This window comes from Colletotrichum chrysophilum (genome assembly GCF_026319265.1).
Source record: "Colletotrichum chrysophilum strain AFK26 chromosome Unknown scaffold_4, whole genome shotgun sequence".
Taxonomy (NCBI): domain Eukaryota; kingdom Fungi; phylum Ascomycota; class Sordariomycetes; order Glomerellales; family Glomerellaceae; genus Colletotrichum; species Colletotrichum chrysophilum.
The window spans coordinates 297,756-324,425 of record NW_026517291.1 but is presented as its reverse complement, the minus strand read 5'-3'; the positions used below and the strand labels follow the sequence as shown (position 1 = coordinate 324,425).

Genomic DNA, 26,670 nt, shown 5'->3' with positions numbered 1-26,670 from the left:
CCGAAACAAAGTCATGTTCATGTTGCTCTGTTGAAATCAGTGTCCGCAGTTGAATGCCATTATTGCTAGTCCGTAAACGATGCTACATATCTACAAAGGTATCCCTTTTCTACCAAACCCCGTTTTCGCCAGTGCACAGAATGGATCTCCTCTCCTCTAGCCAGAGGTTGACCTCCCATGATGAATGAAAGTGACGACGTGTTTTACCTGACGGATGCTAAAAACCGCATGTCTAGTCTACTCCAGGGCGTCGTGGAAGCTATCCTCGCTGGTGTCGGCTCTCTTCAACGGCGGGACCGCCTTTTTCATGTCGGAGGTGAAGTCCATCAACGGACCCTCGCCAGCTTGATGTCCTGTCTTGTTGAGCATGCCCTGGATATCCTTGGAGTCGCTCCTGGTCGCGTGAGCTCCAGTAGGAGGCTGGACAGCTGGTGCAGGCGCAGTGGGAGTGCTGCTATCATCTCCAAAGTCGATCAGGTCGTTTTTGGCGGGTTGAGCCGGAGCTGCTGGCGCCTCTGATGCAGAAGGCCGGTGTGGCGGAATCGTGTTTGCAGCTGTTGCCTTCTGGCCAGGAAGGATGGGATAGATGGCCAAAATTTGCTCGGTTTGTTTCTCCGGCGTTGCTCCATCGCTATGACATGGTCAGCATTCGTATTCAGCGTTTCTGTGTTTCGTTCACCGAAACTCACATCTTGGCGTTGATGATCCACTCCAAGTCTTCCTCGCCTTCCTCAACGTCGCCAGGGCCACCGTGCACTGTTCTGAAAAGTCTGGGATGCCACTCAACACCGTCTCGTGTTCTGGCCTCTCGCTCCTCGCGTTGTTTGTCTTCAACCTTGGTTTTCTCGTCCGTAGCGAGCTCATGGTTGCTAGCCTTCACAGCTTGGGCAGTCGCTTGCCAGAGCTTCTGGGACTCGCGCTCGTCTTGCTCCTCGATGGGTCGCACCGACGGGCTGCTAGGTTTTGACCTCCTGGCGTTGAAGAACATTTCCTTATGACCAGTCTGCAGGTTTGTTAGCGCTGACTTGGTGCACAAACCTGGCTGGACCTACCTTGACGTCTTTCACAAACATCTCCTCGCTCCAGAGCCCCGAAAGCTCGTAAAGAACCTCACCGGTGCTCTCTCGCTTGATGAATCCTCCAATTGCGTTGTAGGTACCACCAACCCAGCCCTTCGTCTTGAAGTCGACATCCGCAACCAGGTCCAGCTCTGGACAGCGCACAAAGCTATGGTCGCCTAGCTCGTACTTCATCTTTCCAAACAAGATGCCGCGGGCATACATGTTTGGCTGAGTCAAGATGCTGTGTTACAGTCAGCATACACTCATCCAACCGAACCTCCCGCCGACTTACTATCTTTCACCCTTGGCCTTGTCCTGTCCTCTGTTCAGCAATGACAGAATAGCAGTTCCCTCCATCATGCTCGCCGCGGAATTTCCAAGGAATTTCGACCTCGGCTTCAAAGTACCGTCAACCCGGATGTGGTGGTCGGGAACCATGTAGAAGTAGCTCGACTTGGGAGGGTGATGCGACGTCTGCTCTGAAATGTAGTAGGCCTTCGTGCTGTCGGGAAGGTCCCAGTAACAGGTGAAGATCTCGCCGAGGATTGGGTTCAGGGGCTTCTTGACTCCTCTAAGACCAAGTCAATGACATGCCTCTCCTACGCAAACTTGGCAAGGGTTTATATACGTACGGTGGACGAATATGCCAGCCGCTCAAATAGAACTTGACTACGGAGAGGAATCGTTGGGTTGGGTCGTCGATCTCGGGTATCGGGAGGAGCATTTCGGGGTGGCACATGAAGCTATGACAATCAGTCAGCTATGGAAGCTCCGGAAGACACCCCGATGCTGAATGCCACTAACTTGGTGATCCTCTCGAGCATGCTACGAGGCTCGAGAATAAACGTCGGCAGGACGACGCGACTCAGGTCAGCACCCGGCCGAAGCTGGGAGATGATGTGCATGAGCACTGCAAACATGTTAGCTATTTGCGTGCAAGACGTTGCGCTGGAGAATACAGCCGGCGCAGGCTCTCGCGGGGAAGCTTCACTAACCGTTGCCCTGATCGGGCTCGACCACGAGCGTGTCGTCATCTTCGGCTCCTCTCGCCTCGTCGACGCTGGAGCGGTTGCTAGCTGTGGGATTCCCGAGCCAGGTCAGCATTGTTGGCGGTAACTTTTTTTTTGAGGCGCGCGCACGATGGGAGGTTCGGGAGGAGGGTGGAGAGCAAGAGAGGAGAGAACGCTTTTCGGGTCCCAACAAGACTTTAGAGCCGGACAGCGGCAACAAACTGGGGACAGGATGGGAATGGGAAATAGGCAGAAAAAGTTGCAGGAGTGGGCGCGCGAAGGAATTTGTCGCCGTCAGTAGTAGTAGCAACAGCAGCAAGTAGTCTACAGTACCCTGCGCGCGGCTCAAGAGAAATTGTCTGCTATTACATTGGGTTTGGCAGGCAACGCTAGGGCTGGTAAGACTCACTGAGGCTGGACGCTCTGGAGCGTCTTCCTGGCACATGGACCAAACCCATGACTGCGACTGGCTCAGTGGATGCAGCGGTGCCCCTCAGTCTCACTCTCGCAGTGCCTATGAGGTAGTGTTTCTATGGCCGCTATCGGTCTTATCGGCGCGGTGTCCGGGATGTTCCCTTTGGGCAGGATGAGGGGCAGTGCTCGCGGGCGGCAGCAAAAGGCGTTGCTGGTGCTGCGAGTAGGGGTAGAGTCGGTAACTGATGGGTCCGACCGTCTGGCAGCCCTCTGTGCGGATGACCAGGCGGGAAGAAGGGCGGTACGAATGTGGATATTGGGTGGGAACGGGTCGTAATAAAAGTGCTTGGAAAAGTCGATAAGCTGGTAGGAAGAGTGCTTGCTTGACTTTTGTCGGCGGGGAGCAAGGAGGTGCCGGGAGAGGAACCGTCGGAAGGGAAAGGTTGGCGATGTATCAGTCAGATGCAGGTGGAAGAGAAAAATGAGGTGGACAAGCCGGGGCGGACAGGAGAGGCTTGCTTTGAAGAAGGAGATGACATATGACTGTCTCACTATTCGTGCTGCCTCTGCCTTTCCGGTGTGGTATGGTCTTTGCTTGTTGCTGTCTCTAACAGAGGGAAGGCGTAACTGGCGGCTGGTATATCGGCAGAGCACAGCAGAGCAGGGCAGAGAAGATAGGAGCGAGGAAGTAGAGGTCGAGGATGATGAGGAGACGGGCGTTCGTTAAAAGTCAATGTCAGCCGGGTGGTGGTGGTTCACTGAGGAACAACCGGAACTTGGGATGGTTTAGATGGTGAAGGTGACCCAAGTGTGAAATCGGCAAGAGAAGTTGAGACCCAACCCATGCCTCGCCTGGGTATGATCTAGAATCTGGTAGACTCCTTAGCAATTAATTGGTCTGCTCGCTGCACTAAGATACGCAGACATCCTGAGGTACGCAGCAACAACAGCTCACCGTGGTAGATCACAGCTGCCGCTCAACAGGTCGCTGGTGGCCTGGCCCATGCAAGAGTTACGTAGTTGGTGATTTCTGCCATTTGGCTACCGTACTAGCAGGTGAGGTGCTGGGGAACTAGGACCCCACCATGCCGCCGTCGAGGGGCGATGACGTCTGTCGTTTTTTAGAAACCTTTTTTTCTCCAATGCCCCTCGTCACCAAAGGCCTTCCCGTGCACGCCTGGCAAGTCACCATCTCGCGCCAGTGCAATGGCACCCAAGATTCCTGACCACCAATAGCTCGTAGAGGGTTGAGTATCTTACCTTAAACGGGGTTCAGCTGTTTGCCTGAGCAGTTCCCGTGGGCTGGCATGCTGGCAGTTGACATATGGCATTCCCCATCTCCGGGACTGCACCTGTCATCCTTCACCCCAGCTTCCCCTCTCCGTCCCATGTATTCCATGTCCACCACACCAAAAGTAGATGCTGTATTACCATGCACCCAATCACCTGCTCCCAAAGCTCCTCTCGCAGCCAATCAAGGCCCCAATGACTCTCCCTTCTGTTCATTTATTCGCCTGCTGGGCTTCTCAAGGTTCCCTCTCATGCACATAGAGTCCCTCGCTGCCTTTCTTGGCTTGCACATCTGCCTGCTATCCCACCTCTATTCATGCAGGTAGTTGTGGCAGTGCTCGTGAGATCCAAGAAATATTGACCGCTTGTAGACGCAGCCGAAGCCCTCGAATGCAAGTTGAAAAGCTCGAGGGGGCCCGGACAGGAAACCCGCTGTTGGTGGGGAGTTTGATGGGGCCCAGATCCATCTAACTCGCCTGGAAGCCCATTTTGGCCTCTGAAACTAGCATTCAATCCTACGGCTCAACGCAGGTTATTTGCGAGGTATTTCTCGGCAAGTCACCGTATGCGTCGTACGCACTTTGATACGCGTATCATTCACAAGCTGCTATTCTGTATACCTAGACTTGCTTTGTGTGCGTTGCATACTTTTTGCTGCCTATCTACCTGTCTTGTCTCTTACAACCAACATGCTATCCTGCTGTGCAGAACTAATCCAACATCAACTCCGAGTTTTCGTTGTTCTCCGAGATGCAACACATAGAAACTCTCGGCAATGCTTAGCTTCCAAGAACCCATCGCGTGCTGGGCCCGAGCCTTCCGGCCAAAGCTGCCACATCACCCGAGCCCGCAGCCAAGCGTCATCTCGGTATAAACTAATGCCACCTCCCAGTGGCCGCCAACCCAAGCCCTTTCCGTCCCCGTGCTTCAACCACTCAGTGTCTTTCTCGTTGTCCGTTTTCTTTTCGCGAAGCAATGTGATGAACCGACTTTTGGGTATCTCATACTTTGAATGTCCAGTTATTGCTTCTCGCTGAAATGCTTGGATGCTGTCACTTCCACCAAACTTGTTGCTATTAATTCCTTAGGTCCACGTGGACTCATTTGCCTCTCAAGGACCTCGAGGCCCCCTTGACAGGTGCCGGCAAACACTGGCACAGGCGGTCGCGTTCTGTTCGGACGTTAGCACAGACCCGAGTCCATTCGGCTTCACGGACACTTACCCGCTTCGTTCTCGAAGAGGAGCGAGATGTCATCATGCTCTCCCGGTAGATCCGGCATATCAATACAGATGAATCCCATGTCATCCGAAGGTCCATCGGTACCGTTAGGCATTCGCGGCAACGGGAACTTGGCGTCAACAAACTTAATACCAGCCTTGCTGCTGCGAGAGAACGTCTCGAAAACGTCGGTGCCTTTGAGCACAAAGTTCATGCACTGGCCGTGGTGGAAGTCGGGGAAGAACGCCAGCAGTTGAATGACCGAATTCTGCTGAATGACCTGGACTCGAGTCCATCCGGCCTCCCACTTCTTGTGAATGGGAACCACCATACGTCGGCGGGAAATGGCAAAAGCTGCAGCAAGTCCGTCGAAGAGCACATTGAAGCCCGTCAGGGCAGCCTGGAAGGAGTGGAGATCCTTCAGGGTCGGAAAGCTGTAGGTACGAATGGTCTGCGAGGTCTGCAGCATCTGGAGCATCTCTGTTAGCTCCTTGGGCACCTCCTTGCCGACTGATCCGTCCGAGACCGCCACAGTCATGTCGAATTGAGGCTGTCGCATCACCACCAAGCTCTTCGCGTCCTTCACCTCTAGTCTCAGTCGCAGCTCGCCAGGGGAAACGTTGATACGATCAGTAAGGTAGCCTTGCTTGGACTCGACGACAACTCTTAGTCTGTCCGAAAGTACTGTGCGGGGAACATCCTCATCCGCGTCCTCGTTGATAACGCGGACCGCCGTCCAAGGAATCTGGCTGATGCCTGGCAGGTACTTGCTGTCGTTCAGAGATGTAGATACAGAGAACCCAAGCAGAGGAACATCCGCAAAGATGGTCTCGTCCTTTTGAACATTGGTGCCGACAATCTGGGTGTGGAAGTATGCACGCTCCCTCTCGTCGGCAAAGGACAGCACCATGGTCACTCTCTGGCGGCCGTTATCGTACTTGAGAAGCATGGCTGCGTCCCCATTGTCGTTACGCAGGAAGCCGAAGGGAATCGGCATCTGGGGAGTGTAGCTGTGGTTGATGCCGCTCAAAGTTCGTGTGCGAGCGCCAGTAACGACGGTGATTCTGAAGCCGCGGTGGTAAGCTCGGGGGCCAGTTGGTGAGTTCTCCTTATGAATCTTCTCAAACAGCGCAACGTCGCAGCCTTGGATGGCCTCCTTGGGAAAAGCACGCGCCTGAGGATCAGAGTCGAAGTATTGGAAAGACCGAAGATTGGCGCGGAATGTGCAATGCTCATCGGATCGGGGGTAGAGAGTGGCTTGGACCTTGGCGCCAAAGTCATACATGCTCCACAACATACGGTAATCTGATTGTGAGCATTGAGCGACGACCATAAAGCCTCGGGGCAGCTTGATTTCGAGTGAGCAGGTCTCATTGCGCCAACGAACGTCGTCCCAGGTAGGGCCGGCTTGCTTGTTGCCTTGGATGCGCAGGTTGACCTCTCCATGTTGACTGGCAATCACAAACACGAGGTTGGGCTGCTTCTGAGGTCGGACCATGGACAGGAGACAGGGGAAGTAGAATCTCTGGGACTCCATGCCCTGCTCCATCAAGAACACATCGGTGCTGATTCTGCCGAACGTAAAGTTTTCAGCTGTATCACCAGGGGGCAGGGCGTCGAGAATCTCTGGAGGCGAGGGCACCTTGACCACCCCGGAGATGGCTGCTTGTGAGTCTGCAGTGAGTAGCGCAACCATATCCATGCTGAGTCTGGGATACTCCACCCAGATCGACTTGTCGATTGTCTGGGGCAGGAAGGCCTCCTCAGGGGGCAGGAATCCGTTTCTCTTCATAGAAACAGTTAGCTTCTTCAGTGTTGAAACCAGTGTGGAGCGGATGTCATTGATGCCACTATCGGGAGGAAGATGTCTAGCCTCCATAAGCTCGGGGATAGCCTCCTCAGCGAGCCAGTAGCCCTTGGCGAGGTTTGCGTAAGCTTGCTGGCGGTCCATGTCATTCTGCATCTGATCTTTAGGGCTGCCAGGGCGGGCGCGCACAGCTGCCTCCAGTGCCATGCGTCCTTTGAGGAACCACCACAGGGAAGCACGCGCCAACTCGTAGGGCAGGCAGGCTGAAAGAGGCTTGATTGTCTCGGCATGCAGTCTGAAGAGCTCATTGAGGTGGCGCGTGCGTGTGACGAAACTGTTCAGGGCATCTTCGCCAACTGCAAGGACCGCATCGTGCATGTTGAAAGACGCCTGTCTGGAAGCCATCGAAGGAGGGGCAACCAAGTTGTGCTGAGAGCTGACAGAGGCTTGTCTCGAAAAGCTGTTGCCCGCGCTCTGCTGTCCGAAACTGCTGCCAGCTGAGTACACAGAAGAGGGACTTTGGTCGGGCGGGTTCTTATGGAGGTCAGGGGACTTTGTGGGTGATTCTTTCAGTTGAGGTGTGGCAGGTGTGTAGCCAGCGCGCTCATCGCCCTGAGGATGAGAGGACTGGCTGGCTGAGCGTGCAGCCTCTGCAAAAGCTCTGCCTTCAGCCTGGCGCATTTCGGCCTGGTGATGCTCGATGAAGGACTTCCGGTTCTCATCCTTGGCGCTGGTGGGTGTGTCCAGGAATGGCGCCGAGGCATTATAACCCGGTGCAACCTCTCTGGGAACGGGAGGGGGAGGGGCCTCCCGTGGCTCGGGCTCGTGGATAGACGAGAAGCCGGTTTGTGTACGACGCAGACGGCCGGGAACGAAGTCGGAGTCTTCTCTCGGCGCAGGAGCTCTGGGGGGAGAGTCGTGAACGGCGGCAATAGGTCGGCGGCGCTGGTTGTCGGGAGGAGGGCGCTGCTTCTTGTTCCTAGACACCTCGATCGCAGGAATCTCCGACTCGTCACCACCTTCGCCAATAATCTCGGGGTATGAGTCTACAAAGCGAACATTCAAGCCTCTTCGGTTGTTGCGCCGCGGACTCCGAGGCGGGGGCAGACCTGGGCTGTGAGCAGGACTGCGAGCGGAGTGGATTGGGAGGTTCAGGCTCTGCTGAGAATGGCTGGCAACATTCAGAGCCTGGGGATAGCGGGTGGCTGAAGATGTATCCAGCTTCGTGAGCTGGGGAAGGGCGCTCTGAGGGGTCGCGTGAGAAACCTGAAGGGTATCGGAAGGGCCGTTGAGGAAATCGTTGATGTTACTGCCCGTCTCTTCGGCCGTCGGTTTGCGATCCTTCTCCTTGAGGGCGAACAGCTTGCCCATCAGGCGACCCCGCCTCGAGGAGGTAGCTGACTGCGGTTCGTTCTCCATTGTGTAAGGCTGTTGTCGTGGTACTACAATGACGAGGTCATGGGAGATTCTGGTCGAGACGGCAGTGTCAGCAAGAGCAGACCCGCGGAGTGGTGATTTCCCGGTGGGATGCTGTTGGTGCTGATATTGAAGGAACGGAGGAGCGTACTTACTTCGAGGTACTGCAGGGCAAACCAGATGAAGCTGCCCAGGCGCACTCGCGCTTGCACTTGTAATAATTTCCGGGTCGACAAAACGACAGTGGGAAAAAAAAAAAAAGTCAAGAAAGAGTCGAGAAAGGCAGAGGGGAGGATACGAAGTGAGATGGTTGTATATACCCCGGCCTACGAGGTGAGGTAAGTAGGCAGGTGCAGTGCCAGATGGCGGTTAGTGGTGATGGTCAGTCAGTCGACCACCTCGCAAAAAGGTAGTAGATAGGTAGATAGGTAGGGCAGGAGCAAGCTCGATGGTGACAAGGTGAAGTTGCCCAGAATTCTGTAATTGGCAAACCGAATCGGCAGCGTAGCCCTGCAGCCGAATGCTGGTATCGACGGATGGTTGACTGAAAGGCGGTCGGTGGCTTCAGCCCGAATGGGGTGAGATTCGACGTTGGGTTTATTGAAGAGGAAGCAAGGGGTTTCAGGTTCGGAGAGATCGCAGGTACGGTGCGTTGCGGGTGCGGAGCGTTGCTGTCGGGGGGCCCAGTGCCAGGGACGACGAGGGGAGGAAGAGGAGGAGGAGGTGGTGGTGGTGGAGGGGAGACGGGACAAGTACCACTGGGCCTCCAGAAAGTACTTTACAGCAGAGTGATTGCTGTGTGGGGTGCGTCCTGGGTTTCTCGCATCTCAGCGCCCTTCTCAGCGCATTTGAAGAGCAGATGGGTAAGGTAGAGGTAGGAAGGTACGCGCGAGGCAGGTTGGAGTACGGCGTACCTTGCCTCGTCGTGCTTCTGTCCCTCGTGCGTGGACCCTTGAAGACGGTCAGCTCGCCTTATCACTGGCCAGGGACACCGCTGACACCGCAGCAAAACCCCCCTTACGGACCCCGCTCTGGCTGCTGTACGACAAGCGAGGTACCGTCAAGTACACTACGACGCGGGCGGACTACCTAAGGTAATTAGCGTACCTGACCTACCAATACAGGAACCCGCGGTACGTGTCCGTACCTGCCTCTCCAGTCGTGATATCTCGAGGGCAACGGCGGTTTGCATGTCATGTCCACTTTCACGCAACCAGTGTCGTGGCTCACCTCTAGTCCAGGTCCCACGCCGGGCCTCGTGGGTGGATGTTGCCGTGGAATACGTGGGAGAGCCCATTGAGTTTAATGACACGATACGGCCACCTTGCATATGAAGTGCCGTGCCTTACTGAGTACCCAACACGCGCTGGAACCTCAGCGCACGACACAGAGACATGCCTTCCATTGGAGACGCAGCTCCAGCCGGCCGACGTGGGGCTTATCAATTCGACAAGCTCACGTCGGCGGCTGCCCTACGGCAACTGTGATTCCTTAAGACCCAAGATTTGACGACACCGCTGACGAGCAAGCAGCAGGGCGGCAGCGGTGGCGGCGGCTGCTGCAGCTGCAGCAACAGTAGAGGTGAGGGTGTCATTTTCGGATCATTGAACCTAACCTCGTCCCCAGTTCCAGTGCGCACATGGTTGGGACGGGATGCGGGCGGCGGATGCGGCTGGCAGTACTCCATGGCATTGGCATCTGAGGTGCTGCCCAGACACCCGCCTGCCATCCGTCATCCATCAACCCACCCATCCATCCCGTCAGCCATCGTGTGGGCACAGGCGCTGCAATGCAAGCTGTTGGTTCCCGGTCGTCCGTCCCTACGGCGGTATGGAAGCTATTCAAACCACGTCCTTCGCCATCGCCTGTGCGATGGGATCGCACGGCAGCATCGCAACGTCGCAACGTCGCAACGGCGTCGGACTCTCGTCACGCAACAACCCTCGCTGGGCTCAGGCAGGCTCAGGGCTGTAGGGCGGCCGTTCCGGGCTTAGGGTCCGGGGAGGATTGGAATCCCCTCCCCAAAAGCTCGGAACGCCCAAGGTCCCCTGTCCCTACCTTAGGCGCCGGCCGAAGACAATTTCATACTATTTTTCGACGTCCCATTCCCCGATTCCAGGGTGCACATGCTAAGGCTGGGGGGCTCTTTGGTCTTTTGGGTTTGGTCTCAGGGCCCTGGAGCAAAGTACCCCAATAGGTGCCACTAACGGCACCCGTGATGGAGGATAGCGGGGGCCAAAATGGACAGGCATTGCCGTCATTGGATCGCGTTTTAAAATAAGAGGATTGGTTTGGAGGGGGGAACGGAGATGGATAATACGGGGGCGCACTTGAGGGGCGCGTCCTCGGATTCAATTCACGACACGAGCTCCTGCCATTCTTTCCCAATCTGAGGCACTGATGCAGAGGCAGGAGCAGAGGCAGCCACCAGTCTCTGTGCTTCTTTCCATCTGGGCCGTTTTTTTCTTGCCATCTCGTAACGGACTCAGTAGTATCCGTCCAAGTCCGGAGCCTCTTCCTGCCTGCGATTTTTTTTTTTTTTAAACCCTCATTTTTTTTTCCCGTGATCGTGTCTCTCCCAACTCCCGTTCATGTCTCATATTCGTATTAACCACTGAGTCACCACCGTCAATACGGGATTGCTGGTCTTACGAGGACACACAGATGTCTCTGCCTCTTTCTGCGTCTCTGCTGCCAATTCTCCGATGACCAGATCCATGCTTTGTTTCTTTCTTTTCCTTCCCGCTTTATCTCGCCTTATCTCGCTCGTCCTGTCGAGCGTCTTATCTCTTCGGTGTGAGGTTCTTTTTATCGTCCGCCGTCGTCAGACGAAGTGGACTCACCTAATGCAAAGGCGGACTCGGGTTTGAAGACGGCCAAATACCATACCACTTCGCAGTACGGATACTACTGCATTCAACAGCCAAGGTTCAAAGTTCAGACGCTACTAACATGATGATGTGCAGGCCCTTGGTTTCAGACATGGGACGAATCTGTTGTCTGTCCGAACCTTAGCCCAACAGCCCAGCAGTACCCTTCTTGACCCTTCAGCGCTGCCGATGGTTCCCTGCCTTCGGTGCCCTTCCCGACTAATGTACCCTGCACAAGAGGAGCCGCCGCTGACCAGCAATATGTCGCGTGAGCGACACCCGAACTTTCGCGCCGAAGCTGTTCCCTGCCTGAGCTTGCAGCAAGCAGAAAATGAGAGAAAAAAAGATGATGTGCAATTTACAATGGTGCAGGCGACAATATCTCGCAGATTTCCCGTCTGCAAGCACATGCGACGGCCCGTCAACTCTGTTGGTGTTTCAACAAAGGCCTGCATCTGTCTATTTTCACCACCTACAATCCCAATGTTTTCAAAAGATGCGTTGCTGGGAAACGACGGCCTAGGAAAATAATGACGACATAGCCCGTCTCGTCCAGACAGCCGTCTTCCTTACCGTCAATGCAAGCCACCTGTCCAGCCGCTAAAGAACGCACTGCGCGGCGGCACACTGCCACAGCTCGCGAGTCATTTCACATGTCAATCACGAAAAATCAGGGAAACGACAGCTCAAAAATTCACCATATCGTATTGCTCACAAACCCGGGCTATGCAAGTACTCAAAATCGCTTCCGTCCAATCAATCCATCACCCAGCATTGACCACTCCGCGGCTGCATACATCATCCAGAAAAGCAACAAATCGTATGCAACAAATTGCCCAACATGCAAAATCCCATCCAGCCGAATGAAACTCAACTCAAAAAAACGTGTCCGATACAGCCTCACTTTGCGCATACTTTACGCATGGACCAGTTGCCGGAGCCTCTTCTCGATCTTTTCCCGTCCTTCGAACGTCTCCCATACATTATGAGGCGCGTCGTCGACAATGTCCCAGTGCTTCAGATTTCTCGTCAAGTGGCTGAGATCCCTCTGCTTCTCTTCCCAGACACTGTCTTTGCGAAGGTTGTCGCCGGAACTGATGAGTACCAAAGGCGTGTCCGGGTATTGAATCGCCTTGCCGCTGATAACCTCCCGCTTAGTGAGCGAGGCGGCCACCAGACTTTCTTGCAGCTTCGTGAACAGGTACTTGCCGCTCTGTCTGGCTGAGCGACCCCAGATGCGGTCGGCGCTGCTGCGCCCTCGGAATAGAGCACCGGGAAGCCGTTCCAGTCCAAGAGGCGAGATGATGCCGCGCACCCAGTAGAGGAAACCTCGTCCGGGATCCGAGACACGGTAAAGCAGGTCTTCGTGGAGAGGATCGATCATGAGAATGCCGTCCACCTCGTGGCCGTGCCGGGAAGAGAAGATGCGCGAGTACACAGAGCCGACGCCAGCGCTCGCCAGGATCCAGGGGCCATTCTCGCCGGCGCGCGCGAGGGCCTCACTCAAAGCGTCTGTTGCCATGCCTGCTGACAGCGGGCTCGGAGCAGTGTCGCTCCAAGCATATCCAGGGCGATCAGAGAAACAGTATCTCGAGATGGAACCATTCTTGAGGGCGCCCTGCGCAAGTTGCCATAGTCCGTTTTCGACTGGCAGATCACCGCCCTCGAAAAGAACACTCGGCAGCTTGTTACCTGCCGCATCGGTGCCGTTGCCTTCGCAGTAGACGTGAATGCGGTACTGGTCGTTGTCTACCCAGTACTGCTCGCCCGGCGGCCCATACCCAGCGTCGAGAGATCTGAGGATCAGGGTGGCGGTGATGAGAATAATAACGATGGACAGGATCACATATGCAATGGTCGAGAAGAGCACTTCGGTCCATTCCCATACTGTTCGTCTCGTCTCGACGCGACCTGTGAGGCGCTCTTCTTCCTCGGCCTTGCCCCATTTCACCGTGCGATCGGCAAGCAGCGTCCACAAGCTCATGAGGAATGCCCCTAAGGTCACAAGGTAAGTAATGATGCTACTCCTACTGGGTATCCGAGGCGGTACTCACAAATGACGCTGGCGACTCCCACGCCGCCCTCCTCATACCGGTTCTTCTGGATGGCGAGAATGAGAATGGTATCAGTGAGCAGCATGACCGCCATGAAGATGGACAGCACCCGCACAGCGGCCGACGGCGCTCCAAAGAACACGAGGGTGAAGAGCAGCGTGAAGAGCGACAGGCTGGAGTAGCTAAAGGCGTAGAATCCAGAGCCGCGGGTGTGTAGTCCGGGAGGGGTGACGAAGATGGACACCAGGTTGATGGTCCACCAGATAAACGTGACGCAGGCGAACAAGACGGTAGCCCATCGCATAACCCTCACCGTCCACAGGTTATACGGGGAGACGGCAGGGTCGTCTGGGGTGAGGAACTGACGATTGTCGCTGTCGAGTCGGTTCGGCAGCAGGCGGGTGTGCTCGTCCGGCTCTCGCGTCTCGTACTCGGCCGACCTCCTCTCCTCCGGCGGACCTTCTGCGGCGGCAGCGTCATCATCCTTCTTGTTCTTCGACCCGAAAAGCGAAGGCATCGTGAACCTCGTCGGTCTGTAATTGGCCGCAAATAACCAACAGGCGAGGTATGCAAGCCTTTCGATGCTACCTCAAACCTTCAAATAAATGAACGGAGGGGTAAAGAAACGGATAAAAACAAAACAAGGGGAGAAAAGGGGGTGTTCAAGGAAGACCGAGAAACGACAGAGACCCGGCCAGCAGGAGAAAGCCTTCTAAAAAATCAGCTAACGCGACTAACACAAGACGCAACCACTTACATCCCGCCTCCAGACGTGTCAATGACGGCAGGGGTGCTCACACTTGCACCAAGCCAGCACGCAAGCTGTAGGACGCAGAGGGCCAGAGCTCCCGGTCATGTCGTCATTGGGTGTGTTGCATGCGGCAGGAGTGGGGACCCCGCCGCATCGGCGATTTGGTGGGCCCACCAACACGGAGCGGTGCAGCACGAGCTGTTGGGTGGGGAGCTAACGCTCCGGCCCAGCGTGTGGGGGGCGGGGGGCGATTCAACTCTGAATTGGAAAAGCTGCACCGGTGACATTTCCGCAGCTGTTTAAAAACCAGGAATATGCAGCTCTATTTCTTTTCGGTGTTGGTGCGCAACCAACCGTATCTTCAGCTTTGGACCTCATGCATATTCTGGTCCTGCTAGTGTATGGGGTCGGACCACGTAGGCGTACTTGGTGTCGCAATCAGTGGCGTTCCTCCAGCATGCCTCTCCTTGGAAACATGGGAGTCGAGTGTGTTGGTGAGTCCTGATCCCACTCTGCTCCAGAGGATGAGACATCCTGACATCCTCCAGACATGTTGGCCCACGGCCTAGATCCGTCAAACCCAATATTTTGACCCATGCTCCAAACTCTTAATAAGGCGGGGTCTACCCATTAATGCGTTAAAGAAGTACTAGTTTCGAGCCCGTGGATCAGGATGCTCCACAAACGTCATCATCTTCGATCATCTTCAACTGCTGTGAAGGAATGTTGATCGCGTTGCGGGAGGGTCAGGGCATGAACTTCTCACATTACGGACTGGCCTCAGCACATTTGGCAATACCCTCGCGTGGTTTGTTCGGCCACTGGGACGTACTGATGAGCTTAAGCTTGTTTGTTGATTCACTAAAAAGGAGCCTTGGAAACAGAAGCACGTGGATACATGGTCACTTTGAAGATTTTCCGTCTCGTATAAGTATATTCATCAAGCAAGCAGTAATCTTTGAGCTCTGTGGCTTCAGAAGCGTAACGAATTCCAATGCGACTTCTGCGCCAGGCTGAACCAGGGCGTCGAGAAGCGGGTATAGTGCAAAAGCAAACTGGCTATAAGCAACTCGTCGTCCTCCACTCGGCACTTTTACGTTCGAATAAGGCGTCCTGACGCCCTCTTCTTCATACCACAAAGTTCTTCTATCACCACACACGCCTACGCCCACGGCGCGATCGGGTTGACCTCCCGGCTGCCAGACGACGATTCAGAAGAGACCGAGCTGGAATCTCTCAAAGAGCTGCCGTAACGGCGGATCTGCTTCCGGTTCACCGCTCTCTTTTTGGCAAGCTCCTCGGGCTCGGGGCCGCTAGACGGTTTGATGGCCTCCTCGGGAATCGCTCCAATGGGAGCGTGGAGCTTCGCACTGGCCTCAGGGTCGTTGATGGCGATTCCGTGCTTTCGGTACTCCTGTTTCTTCAACTGCTTCCAGTCTTGAGCACTTGGCTCTCCGGTGGTGAACCAATCTTTGACTTGGTTGAGGAAGCGGTTCTTGCTCTTCTTGGACTTGGAGTTGCTCTCGCGGCTGGACTTTGTAGGGCTTCCACCAACGCTAGGGGTGGAGACGCTACATTCAGATACCTCAGACTGATGAGAAAACATGCGTCTCGGGGGAGACATTCTCAAGCTCATCTCTGACGCCACGCGTCGAAGGCCTTTGGGATTCATCTCGGCGTCGTCGAGATCGATTAATGTACCGGGGTGGTTGTCTTCTTCGTCGATGGCGACGCCGATATTTCCAGAAGTTGTTCTGGTGTCAACAGCTGTAACCCCCGAGCTGGAGGCTGGACGTGGGGGACTAGGTGGTCGCAGGTGTACGGATGATAGATCGACTGATTTGGCGATCTTATGCTGGAATGGACGCTTCGGCTGGACGGTTTCCTCGTAGGTGACTGCGGGGTTTTCCACAAGTGGCTGGCTGCTGATAGACTTCTTGGTCCGGAGGGGTGTTGAGATGCCGAGCAGGCTTCTCCGTTTCTTCTTCTTAACAGGTGTCGGCCCCTAGCCGTAGGCGAATGCCTCTGGTTGAGAAATTGGGGAGAATGTTCCAGGCGACTCTGGGTCTTCTTCGCCCCGCAGAGGCACGTAAGAAGATGCCCAGTAGAATGGTGTATCGATATGTCGATAGGCTTTCGGCTGAGCCGTGTTCTCTGCCGTAGGAGATGGTATCGATGTCGGGTACAATGCTGTCGGGTATGAGAAGTTTCGAACGAGAGATGGCGGGTGGTTATGGCGATCGGGAAGAGGATATGTCTGATTTCGATGCCGTTGGAAAAGAGGCATTGTACGGCTCAGAAGGAGGTAGAAAAGTGACTTGCTTCTAGCCAGTCATAACAGGGGGGTGCTGAGGCAGGCAAACGTCTCGCAGGAGACGATGTCGCACGGGGTGATCCGGCGACGTATTGATACTTGGCTCGGACAAGATGGTGCACTTGTCAACTTAATTTGGAGCTGAGATCGAAAGGACAAGACCAGAGAGACGATGAGGAGTTAGATGGCTTGATTTGACGGTTAGGAGAGATGGTAGAGTTGCTAGGAGACTGGAATGGGTGTCGTGGGATGGGGGAGACCGAGGCTGTATATGTCCTCTACTGGTCGTGGGGTTGAAAGAAAGAGAAGCGAGGGTGTTGGGCAGAAATAGAGAAGATCAGCGAGCTGAAAAGGACGACACCTCGTGGCAGGAACGTGCCAGACTACGCCTGGCCAAGAGGCAGAAAAAGGAAGTTCCAAGAAAATAAAGTATGGGAGGCAGTGGAGAATCTCACAACCCGCGCCTGTCTTGTGCCTCGCGCCTCGCTCAACACCCTGGGCAAGCACGCAGGACCAGAGCCGGTCAGGCTCAGCTCACCTGCACCTTCCTTGGTTTTCTGCCACGCCTTCACCATGCATCAGCGCCCGCGGGCTCGTGCTGTTGCTTCTTTCTCGCGATTACAAGGAAAAAGCAACTCGGAACCACTTTCCCGAGGCTCTCCGTTATGCAGCTCGACGTCGTAAGTGGACGCCACATTGGTGACGGAAGCACTAAGATCACACGCTAGTACCAACGTTGGAAAAGACTGTGCGGTGACCTTCCCTGCCATTCATTGTCTGTTTGGAGCGTTTCCTGCGGCGAGATTCTGATACTTGCTTCTATCTGCTTGATACTCTGGGTAGGTACCTTGGGATGGTAGAGGAAATTATGGCTGGTTATTCGGCGTTTGAGTATGGGTGGGAGGCATGCCGCTACCCCGGTGACATAATGATTCCTCTCCTCTATGTCTCGTAGCTGACGGGAACTTGTCTCAGACGCCCCAAATCTCGAAAGGCGCAGTTTATAAATGTTAGCCCGCTGACGGCGCTGCGTTTCGCTCTTTGTTGCCGACTGTCAGTTTGGAAACCGGTCCTCCCGGGGTCCTGGGTCAAGATCAAGATCGACAGGTCCTGGCACTCGCAGCGGTAAGGCTTCCCGTATCGAGGCGCAGTATCCTTTGTCAAATTCATGGCAGGCTTCAAGGGGTCGTAGAAGACCAGGGTGAAAGAGAGAAGAAAAGGTGTTCCTCGCTAGCGACTCGAGTAGCAGGACGTGGATATCGACGATGTCCAATCTTCCTGTTGGACTACAATGCCAAGGGTGAAGCTACCGAGGATGAGGGCCGAGGTGAATACAGAGTGCTGGGCGAAACCAATATTTTCTGGCGTGGAACTGCCAAAAAAGCAAAATGCCATGCCGCTGCAGCCACAATATTGACAAACCAGATCTCAGACTCCCCTGCTCGATTGTGGTGTTTCCCCGGCTGAACCATCAAAAGGTCCTGCTGGCGTACGACTTCCTCGAGTCTCAATGGTCGGGCACCAGCATTCCGCGGGAGCTAACCGACCATACCTTAGTTACCTACTCTCAAGCGCAAAATACGGACGTACGGCCAAATAACGTTGTGAGGAATCATCTAGAAGCCGACTAGAATGTCCGAAGCCACGACTACCATCTCTCAACATCGAGATTTGAGGAATACGCTTGTGCCCGAGAGGTAGTTTGCTGATTCCTGTGGCAGACGTTTGCGGGACGTGTCTCTCCGCCTGTCGGCCGAGATACCAGCTGCGCCTTCTGCAGGCGGTTGAGAGCTGAAAACCCGCCAGTCATCGCGATGCGCCCCGAGGTGCAGCAAGTAGGTATGCCCTGCAGAGTCCAATACCTCGGATCCTGGTCGAGATTTAGTGGGGCTGGGGCATGTGCTGACGCAGGAGAGTACAAGGGAGGCCGTGCACTGCCCGCCTCGGCGCCTACTCAGATCTCGACGCTGCAGGCGCCATGCTCGAATGGAACTAGCCAGTGGCAAGCGTGCATTTGGACGTCAACCTTCAGCGTCTTTCATCCAACATCGACATCCACCCGCCCCAACCTTGAGTCTGAACTTTGACCGAAGTTGAGTGGTGCTCGGCCCAAAAGGAAAAAAAGCAAGACACGACGCACCAGCAAAACCAAGCACACGTCACTCCTGTACCGATACCGCCGGCGAGCTTCTTGCTGGCCCTTACATCCGGCGGCTCGTCGAACACGTCCGGCATCCCAGCCGTCTGAACTATCCCAAAATCTCACAACGAACTCCCCCTCCAAGTCTCAACGCCCGAAGCTTCTCCTCTGCTCCTTGAGCTGAAAACGGACCTTGCTGCACTAGCGACCCTCGAAAGCTGACAGAGTTTCCGCGCCAGCTCGCGCGGCGCGGAACCGCAACGCACGGTGCACCTTCAGCCTGCAGCTCCGATTGTCTCCCGTCCCTTGCTTGGTTTCCCCTCTCTCGCCTTCCTCTAGGTCCGAACCCCACCAAAGAAACACCATCCAACCTCTTCAACCCGAATCTTACAAACCACACCACCAGCAAAACAAACAAAACCAGTGCCAACTTGTCGCGAGCCACTCCAGCCTCGCTCACAATGCCTGGCCTCACGATACAAACAGACGCTCTCTCCCCGCGCGCATCGAACGCCCCGCCGCCATCTACGTCTGCGGCTGCTGCCGGTGCTCCAGGCTCTCCAGCCGCCGCAGCTTCCTCGTCCTCCGCGGCCGGCGCAACAAACCCCCCAGCGCAGACCCCTTCGCGCTCCTCCCGTTCATCGTCCCCCGCCCGGCCCCCCATCAGCCCCATAACACCGACCCTACCCCCCGCTCGTCTCGCCGACCCTGCCGCCCCCTTCGCCGCTGGCCGTCCTGTCTTCACACACTCCACTCAGCCGGCCACAGCCGCTACCTCGGCCATCCCTCCTCCGCGACCGGAGCCCATCGACTTTGAATCGAACCCAGACGTCCTGGCCCTCAAGTCAGCCATCTCCATCCTCCAACTACAACAGAAGAAGGCCGCCGCGGATATACAGGGGCTCAACCAAGCCAAGATCGCTGCCCTTGGCGACCCAGCAGAATTCCTTGCCGACCTTGGGGCTGGTAAGGTGCATGCCCAGGGTGACAAGTTATTCCCAGAGTCGGACTCGGATTCTGATGATGAAGAGGGGGTCAAGCGAGCGAAGATGGAGGGTGTAACTGCTGGCCAGGGCAAGGCACCAGAACCCAGGCCATGGGAATCTCTCCCCAAACCACAAAACGTGGTGCGCTGTCCGCCCATCAACTGGTCTCAATACGCCGTGGTTGGAGAGTCATTGGACAGGCTGCATGCGGACCAAATAGCGCGGCCAAGCCAGGGCGCACCGGCGACGATGGGCCCCAGCGGAACATACGAGTTCACGGGAGTTCCTGGAGGAAATCAGCGGCCGTATGTCGGTGTAGCAGCTCCTTACACTCCTGGTAAGGACAGGATCGACAAGAAAGCAAAAGGGGCTAAGAAATGAATTTGTTTGCTGCGTTCGCTACGGGGTATGACGCCCCAGCCTCCTATGGTTAGACTGGCATGATGAGGGACGACTTTTCACGGATGGTTATGAGATTATGAGGCGTTCGCTATGGTTTGCATACGATGGGATGGCGTTGTGGATCGGTATCGTTTACGAGAAGGGTATCAAAAAAATAAATCAACGTTGAAAAAGAGGCTTGTGACATCTCTTGAGAAGAGCTAGTTCGTTGCGTCATTACTCGAGGTATCTACTGGAGTCTAACGGGACAATCCCAAACCCATTCCTGGTATGCATGATTCCTGTGCCTTATAAACGCCATCCCGTCCTGTGCAGAACTTGATAAACCAGAATCCACGGTCAAAGACCAGGCCCCCTGCAGCTATGATTAATGGCAAACCCTCCAAAACTGCAGACTTGTAATTTCCTATGGAAGTTCCCGATCTGCGAAGTGGATTGCCTTTTGAAGCGTCAAATCTCTGCGCTTCCAACGCCTCTTCGCCCAGCTCCGAGAGCGCAAGCAGCGCAATTACTCAAAAATCACTGAGTTGGATTAGTAAAGGTGTACCCTTCTAGATCGGCTTTGGTAACTTACTCCATGCTTTGCTGAACAGACCTCCGGAGACGACGGTTGTAGTTCTTCCGCTCATCGGCGCCGCCCCAGTAGAGCTTGTGAGCCTCTGGGTTGACCAATGTGCGGGGATCGTAGGCGGGGTCCTCCTCTTCCAATGCGGCAAAGACCGCCTCAATATGAGAGCGAACGTCATCTTTGCGCAGATTGTTGGGGAAGTAGCAAGCTGTGCCATCCTCGGCGATCCGATGGTGGAAGATGCGAGTGTTGAATTTCACGCGAGGTTGCTCCTCGGGGAAACGAGGGCTGAAGTGGATCTTGATACGGAAGAGACCGCCATCAAGGTTGGTCATCGGCCGTCCAAAGTAGGTAATGACCCAGACGAAAGGGTTGTTGTCTTCCAATTGCACGTCGTGGGGAATGTCCTGGCGCTTGAATGCCTGCACGACCTGCTCGTACTGGTGGCGCAGGTTGACCGAGACCGTCATCTCCTTGTCGCTCGCAATCTGACCCTCCTTCGCCCACTTGACAAGCTCATTATCGAGGGCAGCCTTGATGTTGCGCAACCGTCTCTCCAGCTCGGTGTAGTTGAACTTGCCATCCATGGAGTTGCTAGCTCCTTCAAACGGCATGCGAGCAAACGCCTGGTGATCCTTGACCTCTGTCTTGGCCTTCTGAACAGCACTTAGGTAATTGTCGTAGTACCAGAGAAATCTGCGCTTGCATAGGTCCTTGAAGGGTTCGAACGGAACGCTGGTGTCGTCCATGTCCTCGGTGTCCATGTCGATATCTTGCTCAGCAGCGGACTGCTGGGCGATGGAGACGCCCTCGGGGGTCAGTCCTAGGTATTCCTCGAGGCGCTGGATGATGGAGATGCGGAGGGTCTCATGACGGATCTAGCTCGTATGATTAGCCATGCGTTGTCTCTGCATCGCCAAATCGCGCGTCATTTACCTTCTGCACATAATCCTTCTGATGCTTCTTGTCCGACGCCTCGTTTGCCTCTTCGAAACCCGGCTCGTTCTCGTAAGGATTGCTCGACATCAGACTCTGGATGGAAATAAGGATCGACTCGAGACCCTGCGCGGCCGACCACTCCTCGCCACGCTCGCCGCGCCAAGTGCTGTGTTTCCGTCAGTTCGTGTTTCGGTCGGATTGAACCATTAGCCATACCCCAAGATTGACCTGCGGCGACGTCAGTATCTAGCACCAAAGTATGCGCCCAGCGGTAGGCGGAGCGGGAGACCTACAAGCAAACCTTGCCGGATGCATAGATATTGGGATTGAAGCGACAGCGTCCGCCGTTCGTTGTGATGCCGTTAACATTGGGAGACTTGCGCGGGTAGTCTGCGTTGCGGTTAGTCCCTGAAGTTGTTTGCTTCGCAGCCACGCAAACGTACCCTTATTGAATCTGATCGCAAACTGGAACAGTAATTAGCAACGCGACACGCTGAGCAACCAGATGATTACCAACATACCTCGAAGAAACCGAACTCGTAGGGCGTGTCGTGAGGACCAATGATCAACGCCTTAACGTTGCGAACATCGACATCTCGGCAGGCAACGGCCAGCGCTGTCCGACAGGTTAGCGAAAGTGTCAGCCTGAGGAGCTGCAACAGAGGAAATTCGTACACAAATCTGAAGTGCGCTGGATGTCGCTCAACTCCTGTACGACGCGACCGTTAGCCTTCTAATTTCGACCCCTCATTCCATGTTTGGGGGAGGCGAGGCAAGGTAAGGTGAGGGAGGCGGAGGTGGGACGGAAGTGTGGCTACCTTGGTGATGCGAATGATGGATTGATCAGCCATGCTGACGGCTCGGCTGGGCGCTTGATAGCTCCCTATTCAACTTCTGGTGGGCTATATTCCGGGAAAGGGCGTCTCTGAATGTCGCCCGGTCTGAAGACTCCTCTCGTGGGAACAGATGAAAGTGAACGAAAGAGGGCGGCCCGAGAGCCTGACAGACGAAGAAGAGGTCGGGTAAGGTAAGTAAAATGGGTTATGCAGGTGAACAAATGCGCCTTCCGTTGGCTGGTTGGTAGGCGGCTTTCGCAGGGCGAAATTCACAGGCAGTCTACCTCTTTGTGCAGGCGCAAGACGGTGGAAGCAACTGGGTCGGAGTATGAAAGTGAGAGAATGGAACGTTAGGTTGAGGCAGCTGCTCTAAATCGGCAGTTTGGCGGGGCATGAGGGGTAATTTTAGCGTCCCAGTCTGGGTATTTGATGCAGGAGAATCGCTGCAGTGTGGTGGCAGCGCCGCCATTGCCTCTCTAAATTCCGTCCACGGGTCGCCTCCAGGTGCCTGCTACCCAGTACGGGACGGATAGCCCCACAGTGGCCGACGGATGATCGCTCCGGGTGCTGGTCCCGTCCTGAGCCTGAGCCTTCAGTGACGGGAGGTATCTAGGTAGGTAGTGACCCCGAGCAGCCTGGATGTCGCGAGACAGTGGAAGGGTTTACGGTATGCGGTTTCTAAATTCTCTGTTGCCTAGAAATAGCCTCCTGTTCAGAGCATCAACATTATTCCTTCCTGCAGGCTATTTGTCAAGGTTCCATAACCGCATCTAACCGTGTTACAATGCCTTGGACCAGCGGACATTGAGGTGAGACGATGACGGCGTATCTGCATATTTTATCAAGGCCTGCTGGGCGTAAAGGTACTAATTGATACCTCATCCTACTATCATGGCACAGCTTTGTGTTCATCCTTGGTTCTCTTGTTCCGTTCTATTGCAGGTATCCACAACACCATCGGGTATCGGCATCATACTTCCAGTTGGACGATATGTTTACTGCCTGCTTTGTTCGAGATCTAGCTGGCATAATTTAGGAGGAACTGGATTGCCAGATTTATAAAATTAACCATGTGGAAAGGAGTTGAGATTTCGTGCATTCGCATGCCGTCATGCTACCGTTTGATAGATAGCCGCATGCGCATATTGCTTGTCGACTGATTGAAATTTACAGAAATTTCCGAAATCGAGAAAGCCTGCAAGAAGCAGCAAGAACCTGCCTTCTTTTCAGCACACCTGGCTGGAGGATGCAAATGAGACGCCAGAGGGAAGCTTTGCGTCACATTCAGGCAAGGCACCTACCTGTCGGTGGGTCACCGCGGGGTTCCAGTCTAGGTAGACGCGGTCAGTTGAGACCCCTGTCGGCCAAAGCTACCAGTACGCGTCAACTCCACGGGCAACGCGTCTAGCTTAATTGATTTACCAACCGTCACCACGACCGCGGCACGACCGACCTACAGCGACAATTGACGATCAGCCTCAATTCGGAATCCAGCCCGACTGAAACCTTCGATAAGGAAACATATCACCAAATTTTAAATGGCGAGCTTCTTCGACCTCAAGGCCAGGAAGGCGGCCGCTGCAAACGGGGCAGCCCAGAAGCAGGAGAAGTCTTCCCAGCCTCCGAGAGCGCAGCCTTGGGTTGAGAAATAGTAAGGATTATTTGGCAATCACCATGAGTTCAAAGCATGCTAACCGTCGATGATAGCCGTCCAAAGACCCTCAGCGATGTCACCGCTCAAGATCACACCGTTACAGTCCTGCAGCGGACGCTACAGGCTTCCAACGTGCGTCTACCCACGATACGCTACGAAACCCACGAAACCTTGACCTGCATACTGACTCCATTCCGAAGCTTCCACACATGCTCTTCTACGGACCTCCCGGTACCGGAAAAACATCAACAGTCTTGGCCCTCGCCAAGGAGCTCTACGGCCCCGAAATGATGAAGTCACGAGTCCTGGAGCTCAACGCCTCCGACGAGCGAGGAATCTCCATCGTCCGTGAGAAGGTCAAGGACTTCGCCCGCATGCAGTTAACGAACCCGACGGCCGAATACAAGAAGAGATACCCCGTTCCACCCTTCAAGATCATCATCCTCGACGAGGCCGACTCCATGACCCAGGACGCCCAGAGTGCTCTTCGCCGCACCATGGAGACATACAGCAAGATCACACGCTTCTGCCTGATTTGCAACTATGTTACCCGCATTATCGACCCGCTCGCCAGTCGTTGCAGCAAATTCCGCTTCAAGAGCCTGGATCAGGGCAATGCCAAGAGGAGGCTTGAGGACATCGCACAGAATGAGGGTGTTCAGCTCGAAGACGGTGCTGTTGACGCGCTCATCAAGTGCAGCGAGGGTGACTTACGAAAAGCCATCACCTTCTTGCAGAGTGCGGCGAGACTGGTTGGTGCTGGTAACGAGGAGAAGTCGGCAGATGATGCCATGGACGTTGACAAGAAGCCTGTTGCTGTCAAGACTGTGGAGGATATTGCCGGTGTCATTCCCGAGAACACGATTGACAAGCTAGTCAGCGCCATCCGCCCACAGCGCGCAGGCGACACATACCAAAACGTGGCCAAGGTTGTCGAAGACATGGTTGCAGACGGCTGGAGTGCTGGACAGGTCGTTTCTCAGGTACGCAATGCCTCCACTTGTACACGAGGCCCCGATCTAACAAAAATCAGCTCTACCAAGCCATTGTTTTTGACGAGACAATTCCCGACGTTCAAAAGAATAAGATTGTCCTCATCTTCTCTGAGGTAGACAAAAGATTGGTGGATGGTGCTGATGAGCACCTGTCAATTCTTGACCTTTCGTTGAGAATATCGGGCGTCATGAGCGGCCGCAACAATTAATACAGGGAGTTTGGAAGATGTTTTAATGAAGAAGTATTGGCATCCGGACTGGACATTAAAGGCGTTGAACTGGCAAAAATGTGTGTATAGGGTATATACCACTCTTCAAATATGATCTTCATGACCGATGAGACCAAGATCCCCGTGAATGGCAGACCAAATGTCCCCAGACTTGACCGCTGACTCCTTCCTCTGATGTGCACCATGCCTCCTTGCTCCGGTCTGGCTCGCCGACCCCTGTGTAAGCCAGATGTCTTCCTCCGTAGTATCGCCGACGGCGTCTTTTTCGGACTGATTTTGTCCTAGAAGCCGGTCGACTTCCTGAAGGGCACTCATGGACCCTTCAAGCGCGACCTGGCCCTCCTCAATTTTCTCGGCTACCGCCTCAAGGGTTGCGATCTTTGCCGAATCAGCCGCAAATACCCAAGGCTTGACTCTCTCGGACATTGCCTGCTTTTCGGATACCGCAGAAGCGAAGTCGTCGGCGAAGCCCGACCTTGGCCTGGGTTTAGGCATGGGATGCTCGGGAAGAAGCTGACTTTCTTCTGCGAGATGGTCTAGCGCTTGCTGTGTTTCTTTCGCCTGCTTCGACAGCACATTGTTGACGTGTGACTTGTGCGCGATCATGCCCTTTTGCTCTCGGGATAGCGCCAGTAGCTTTTCGAGGTACGGGATGAGAAGGTGCGTGGTTGGCGCCGGCGGGATCTCCTCGCTCTGCGAAGCTCCCGCGGCTTCGCCTCCGGGTCTTAAGATCGGCTGGGTCTCATCAGAGACCATGTGAAGCAGCGACTTGCGCGCGGCTGTGTATCTCGTGTACTTGTCCCTGATTTCCACCAGTTTTTCGTCAATGTTGGTCTTGTCCGCTGGCTGCCCGTTGCGCTGCGAGTACGAGTCATCTTCACCTTCTCCTGAGGCTTTGCTGAGCTCAGTCTCGATCCAGTTGATGAGTTCGGCACGCGTGGTGTCCAGGGCATGCGCCTTGGCTTCGTCGCTGACTTGCCCCGCCAATTCGCCAGTTCTTTGCCGTACGTCCTGCAACAGCTGTTCTTCCCGTTGCAAAAGTAGCTTGGCTCGGAGGACGACCTTTTCCAGCTGCCCCGCCAGCCCACTCAGATCCGTCGTTGCTGACGAATTCGTGACTGTGAAGCTGTTGACAACTGCGGTTGGCACATCGGGAAGAGGCGGTGAGTCTCTGAATACAACTTCCAGGTCAAGAAAGTCCGGAGAGGCTGCCGGCTGGCGCACCAAGAGGTCCAAATACTTCTGAACCGTCTGAAGTCGTTGCTGTTTCTGTCGTAACTTTACTAGAGCTATGTGATCCTCCAGCTGATCTCTGGGATCTACGATCTTGGACCGTGATGGAGGTGGCGTTGCGGTATCATTCCGTGTGTTCTCATAGTCGTTGCGAGCTTTGATATTTGCGTCCAGAGCCCTGAGATACTCTCTTTGAAGACCTCTAGCTTCTTTTGTCGGAGTAATGGTGCATGACGCATCAATGAGAGACAGCGGGCTCTGGATGGGTCCTGGTTGACCACATGCTTGAAGATGAAGAGCCAAGGCGCGTCGAATGTAAGCGACCTGTTCTCTCGGCTTGATGTACGGCTGGAGTGATGCCTGAACTTTCTCAATGGCTTTCGGTACAGGATCCATCTCAGAGGTAGCCGGCCATCAAGCGAAGAAACTGGTGCCTGGAGGTTCGCTGATTTATTTTTTGGCCTCGGTATAAGTAAAATT

General features: G+C 54.9%; 8 protein-coding genes across 8 annotated transcripts; 2 read left to right on the top strand and 6 right to left on the bottom strand.

The window, feature by feature from the left end:
• Positions 1-237: 237 nt before the first annotated feature.
• COL26b_000984 (uncharacterized protein) lies at positions 238-2,165 on the bottom strand (the record flags this gene model as incomplete). Its single annotated transcript, XM_053173946.1, has 7 exons — positions 238-631; positions 690-1,003; positions 1,053-1,302; positions 1,354-1,632; positions 1,694-1,804; positions 1,866-1,971; positions 2,057-2,165. The coding sequence occupies 7 exons, from the start codon at positions 2,163-2,165 to the stop codon at positions 238-240; spliced, it is 1,563 nt and encodes a 520-aa protein (XP_053042063.1).
• Positions 2,166-4,875: 2,710 nt separating this feature from the next.
• On the bottom strand, positions 4,876-8,221 carry COL26b_000983 (uncharacterized protein; the record flags this gene model as incomplete). The annotated part of the gene is made up of 2 exons (XM_053173945.1): positions 4,876-4,946; positions 4,999-8,221. 2 exons carry the CDS (start codon positions 8,219-8,221, stop codon positions 4,876-4,878), a joined length of 3,294 nt encoding a protein of 1,097 aa, XP_053042062.1.
• A 3,783-nt stretch (positions 8,222-12,004) lies between these two features.
• COL26b_000982 (uncharacterized protein) lies at positions 12,005-13,659 on the bottom strand (the record flags this gene model as incomplete). Its single annotated transcript, XM_053173944.1, has 2 exons — positions 12,005-13,083; positions 13,143-13,659. The coding sequence occupies 2 exons, from the start codon at positions 13,657-13,659 to the stop codon at positions 12,005-12,007; spliced, it is 1,596 nt and encodes a 531-aa protein (XP_053042061.1).
• A 1,396-nt stretch (positions 13,660-15,055) lies between these two features.
• Positions 15,056-15,565, bottom strand: COL26b_000981 (uncharacterized protein; the record flags this gene model as incomplete). Its single annotated transcript, XM_053173943.1, has 1 exon — positions 15,056-15,565. One exon carries the CDS (start codon positions 15,563-15,565, stop codon positions 15,056-15,058), a length of 510 nt encoding a protein of 169 aa, XP_053042060.1.
• Positions 15,566-18,808: 3,243 nt separating this feature from the next.
• Positions 18,809-19,714, top strand: COL26b_000980 (uncharacterized protein; the record flags this gene model as incomplete). Its single annotated transcript, XM_053173942.1, has 1 exon — positions 18,809-19,714. The coding sequence occupies one exon, from the start codon at positions 18,809-18,811 to the stop codon at positions 19,712-19,714; it is 906 nt and encodes a 301-aa protein (XP_053042059.1).
• A 591-nt stretch (positions 19,715-20,305) lies between these two features.
• On the bottom strand, positions 20,306-22,093 carry COL26b_000979 (uncharacterized protein; the record flags this gene model as incomplete). The annotated part of the gene is made up of 7 exons (XM_053173941.1): positions 20,306-21,181; positions 21,240-21,408; positions 21,536-21,632; positions 21,686-21,707; positions 21,764-21,858; positions 21,918-21,951; positions 22,061-22,093. 7 exons carry the CDS (start codon positions 22,091-22,093, stop codon positions 20,306-20,308), a joined length of 1,326 nt encoding a protein of 441 aa, XP_053042058.1.
• Positions 22,094-23,616: 1,523 nt separating this feature from the next.
• Positions 23,617-24,936, top strand: RFC2 (Subunit of heteropentameric Replication factor C (RF-C); the record flags this gene model as incomplete). Its single annotated transcript, XM_053173940.1, has 4 exons — positions 23,617-23,729; positions 23,786-23,864; positions 23,933-24,715; positions 24,766-24,936. The coding sequence occupies 4 exons, from the start codon at positions 23,617-23,619 to the stop codon at positions 24,934-24,936; spliced, it is 1,146 nt and encodes a 381-aa protein (XP_053042057.1).
• Positions 24,937-25,041: 105 nt separating this feature from the next.
• On the bottom strand, positions 25,042-26,586 carry COL26b_000977 (uncharacterized protein; the record flags this gene model as incomplete). Its single annotated transcript, XM_053173939.1, has 1 exon — positions 25,042-26,586. One exon carries the CDS (start codon positions 26,584-26,586, stop codon positions 25,042-25,044), a length of 1,545 nt encoding a protein of 514 aa, XP_053042056.1.
• Positions 26,587-26,670: the final 84 nt, after the last annotated feature.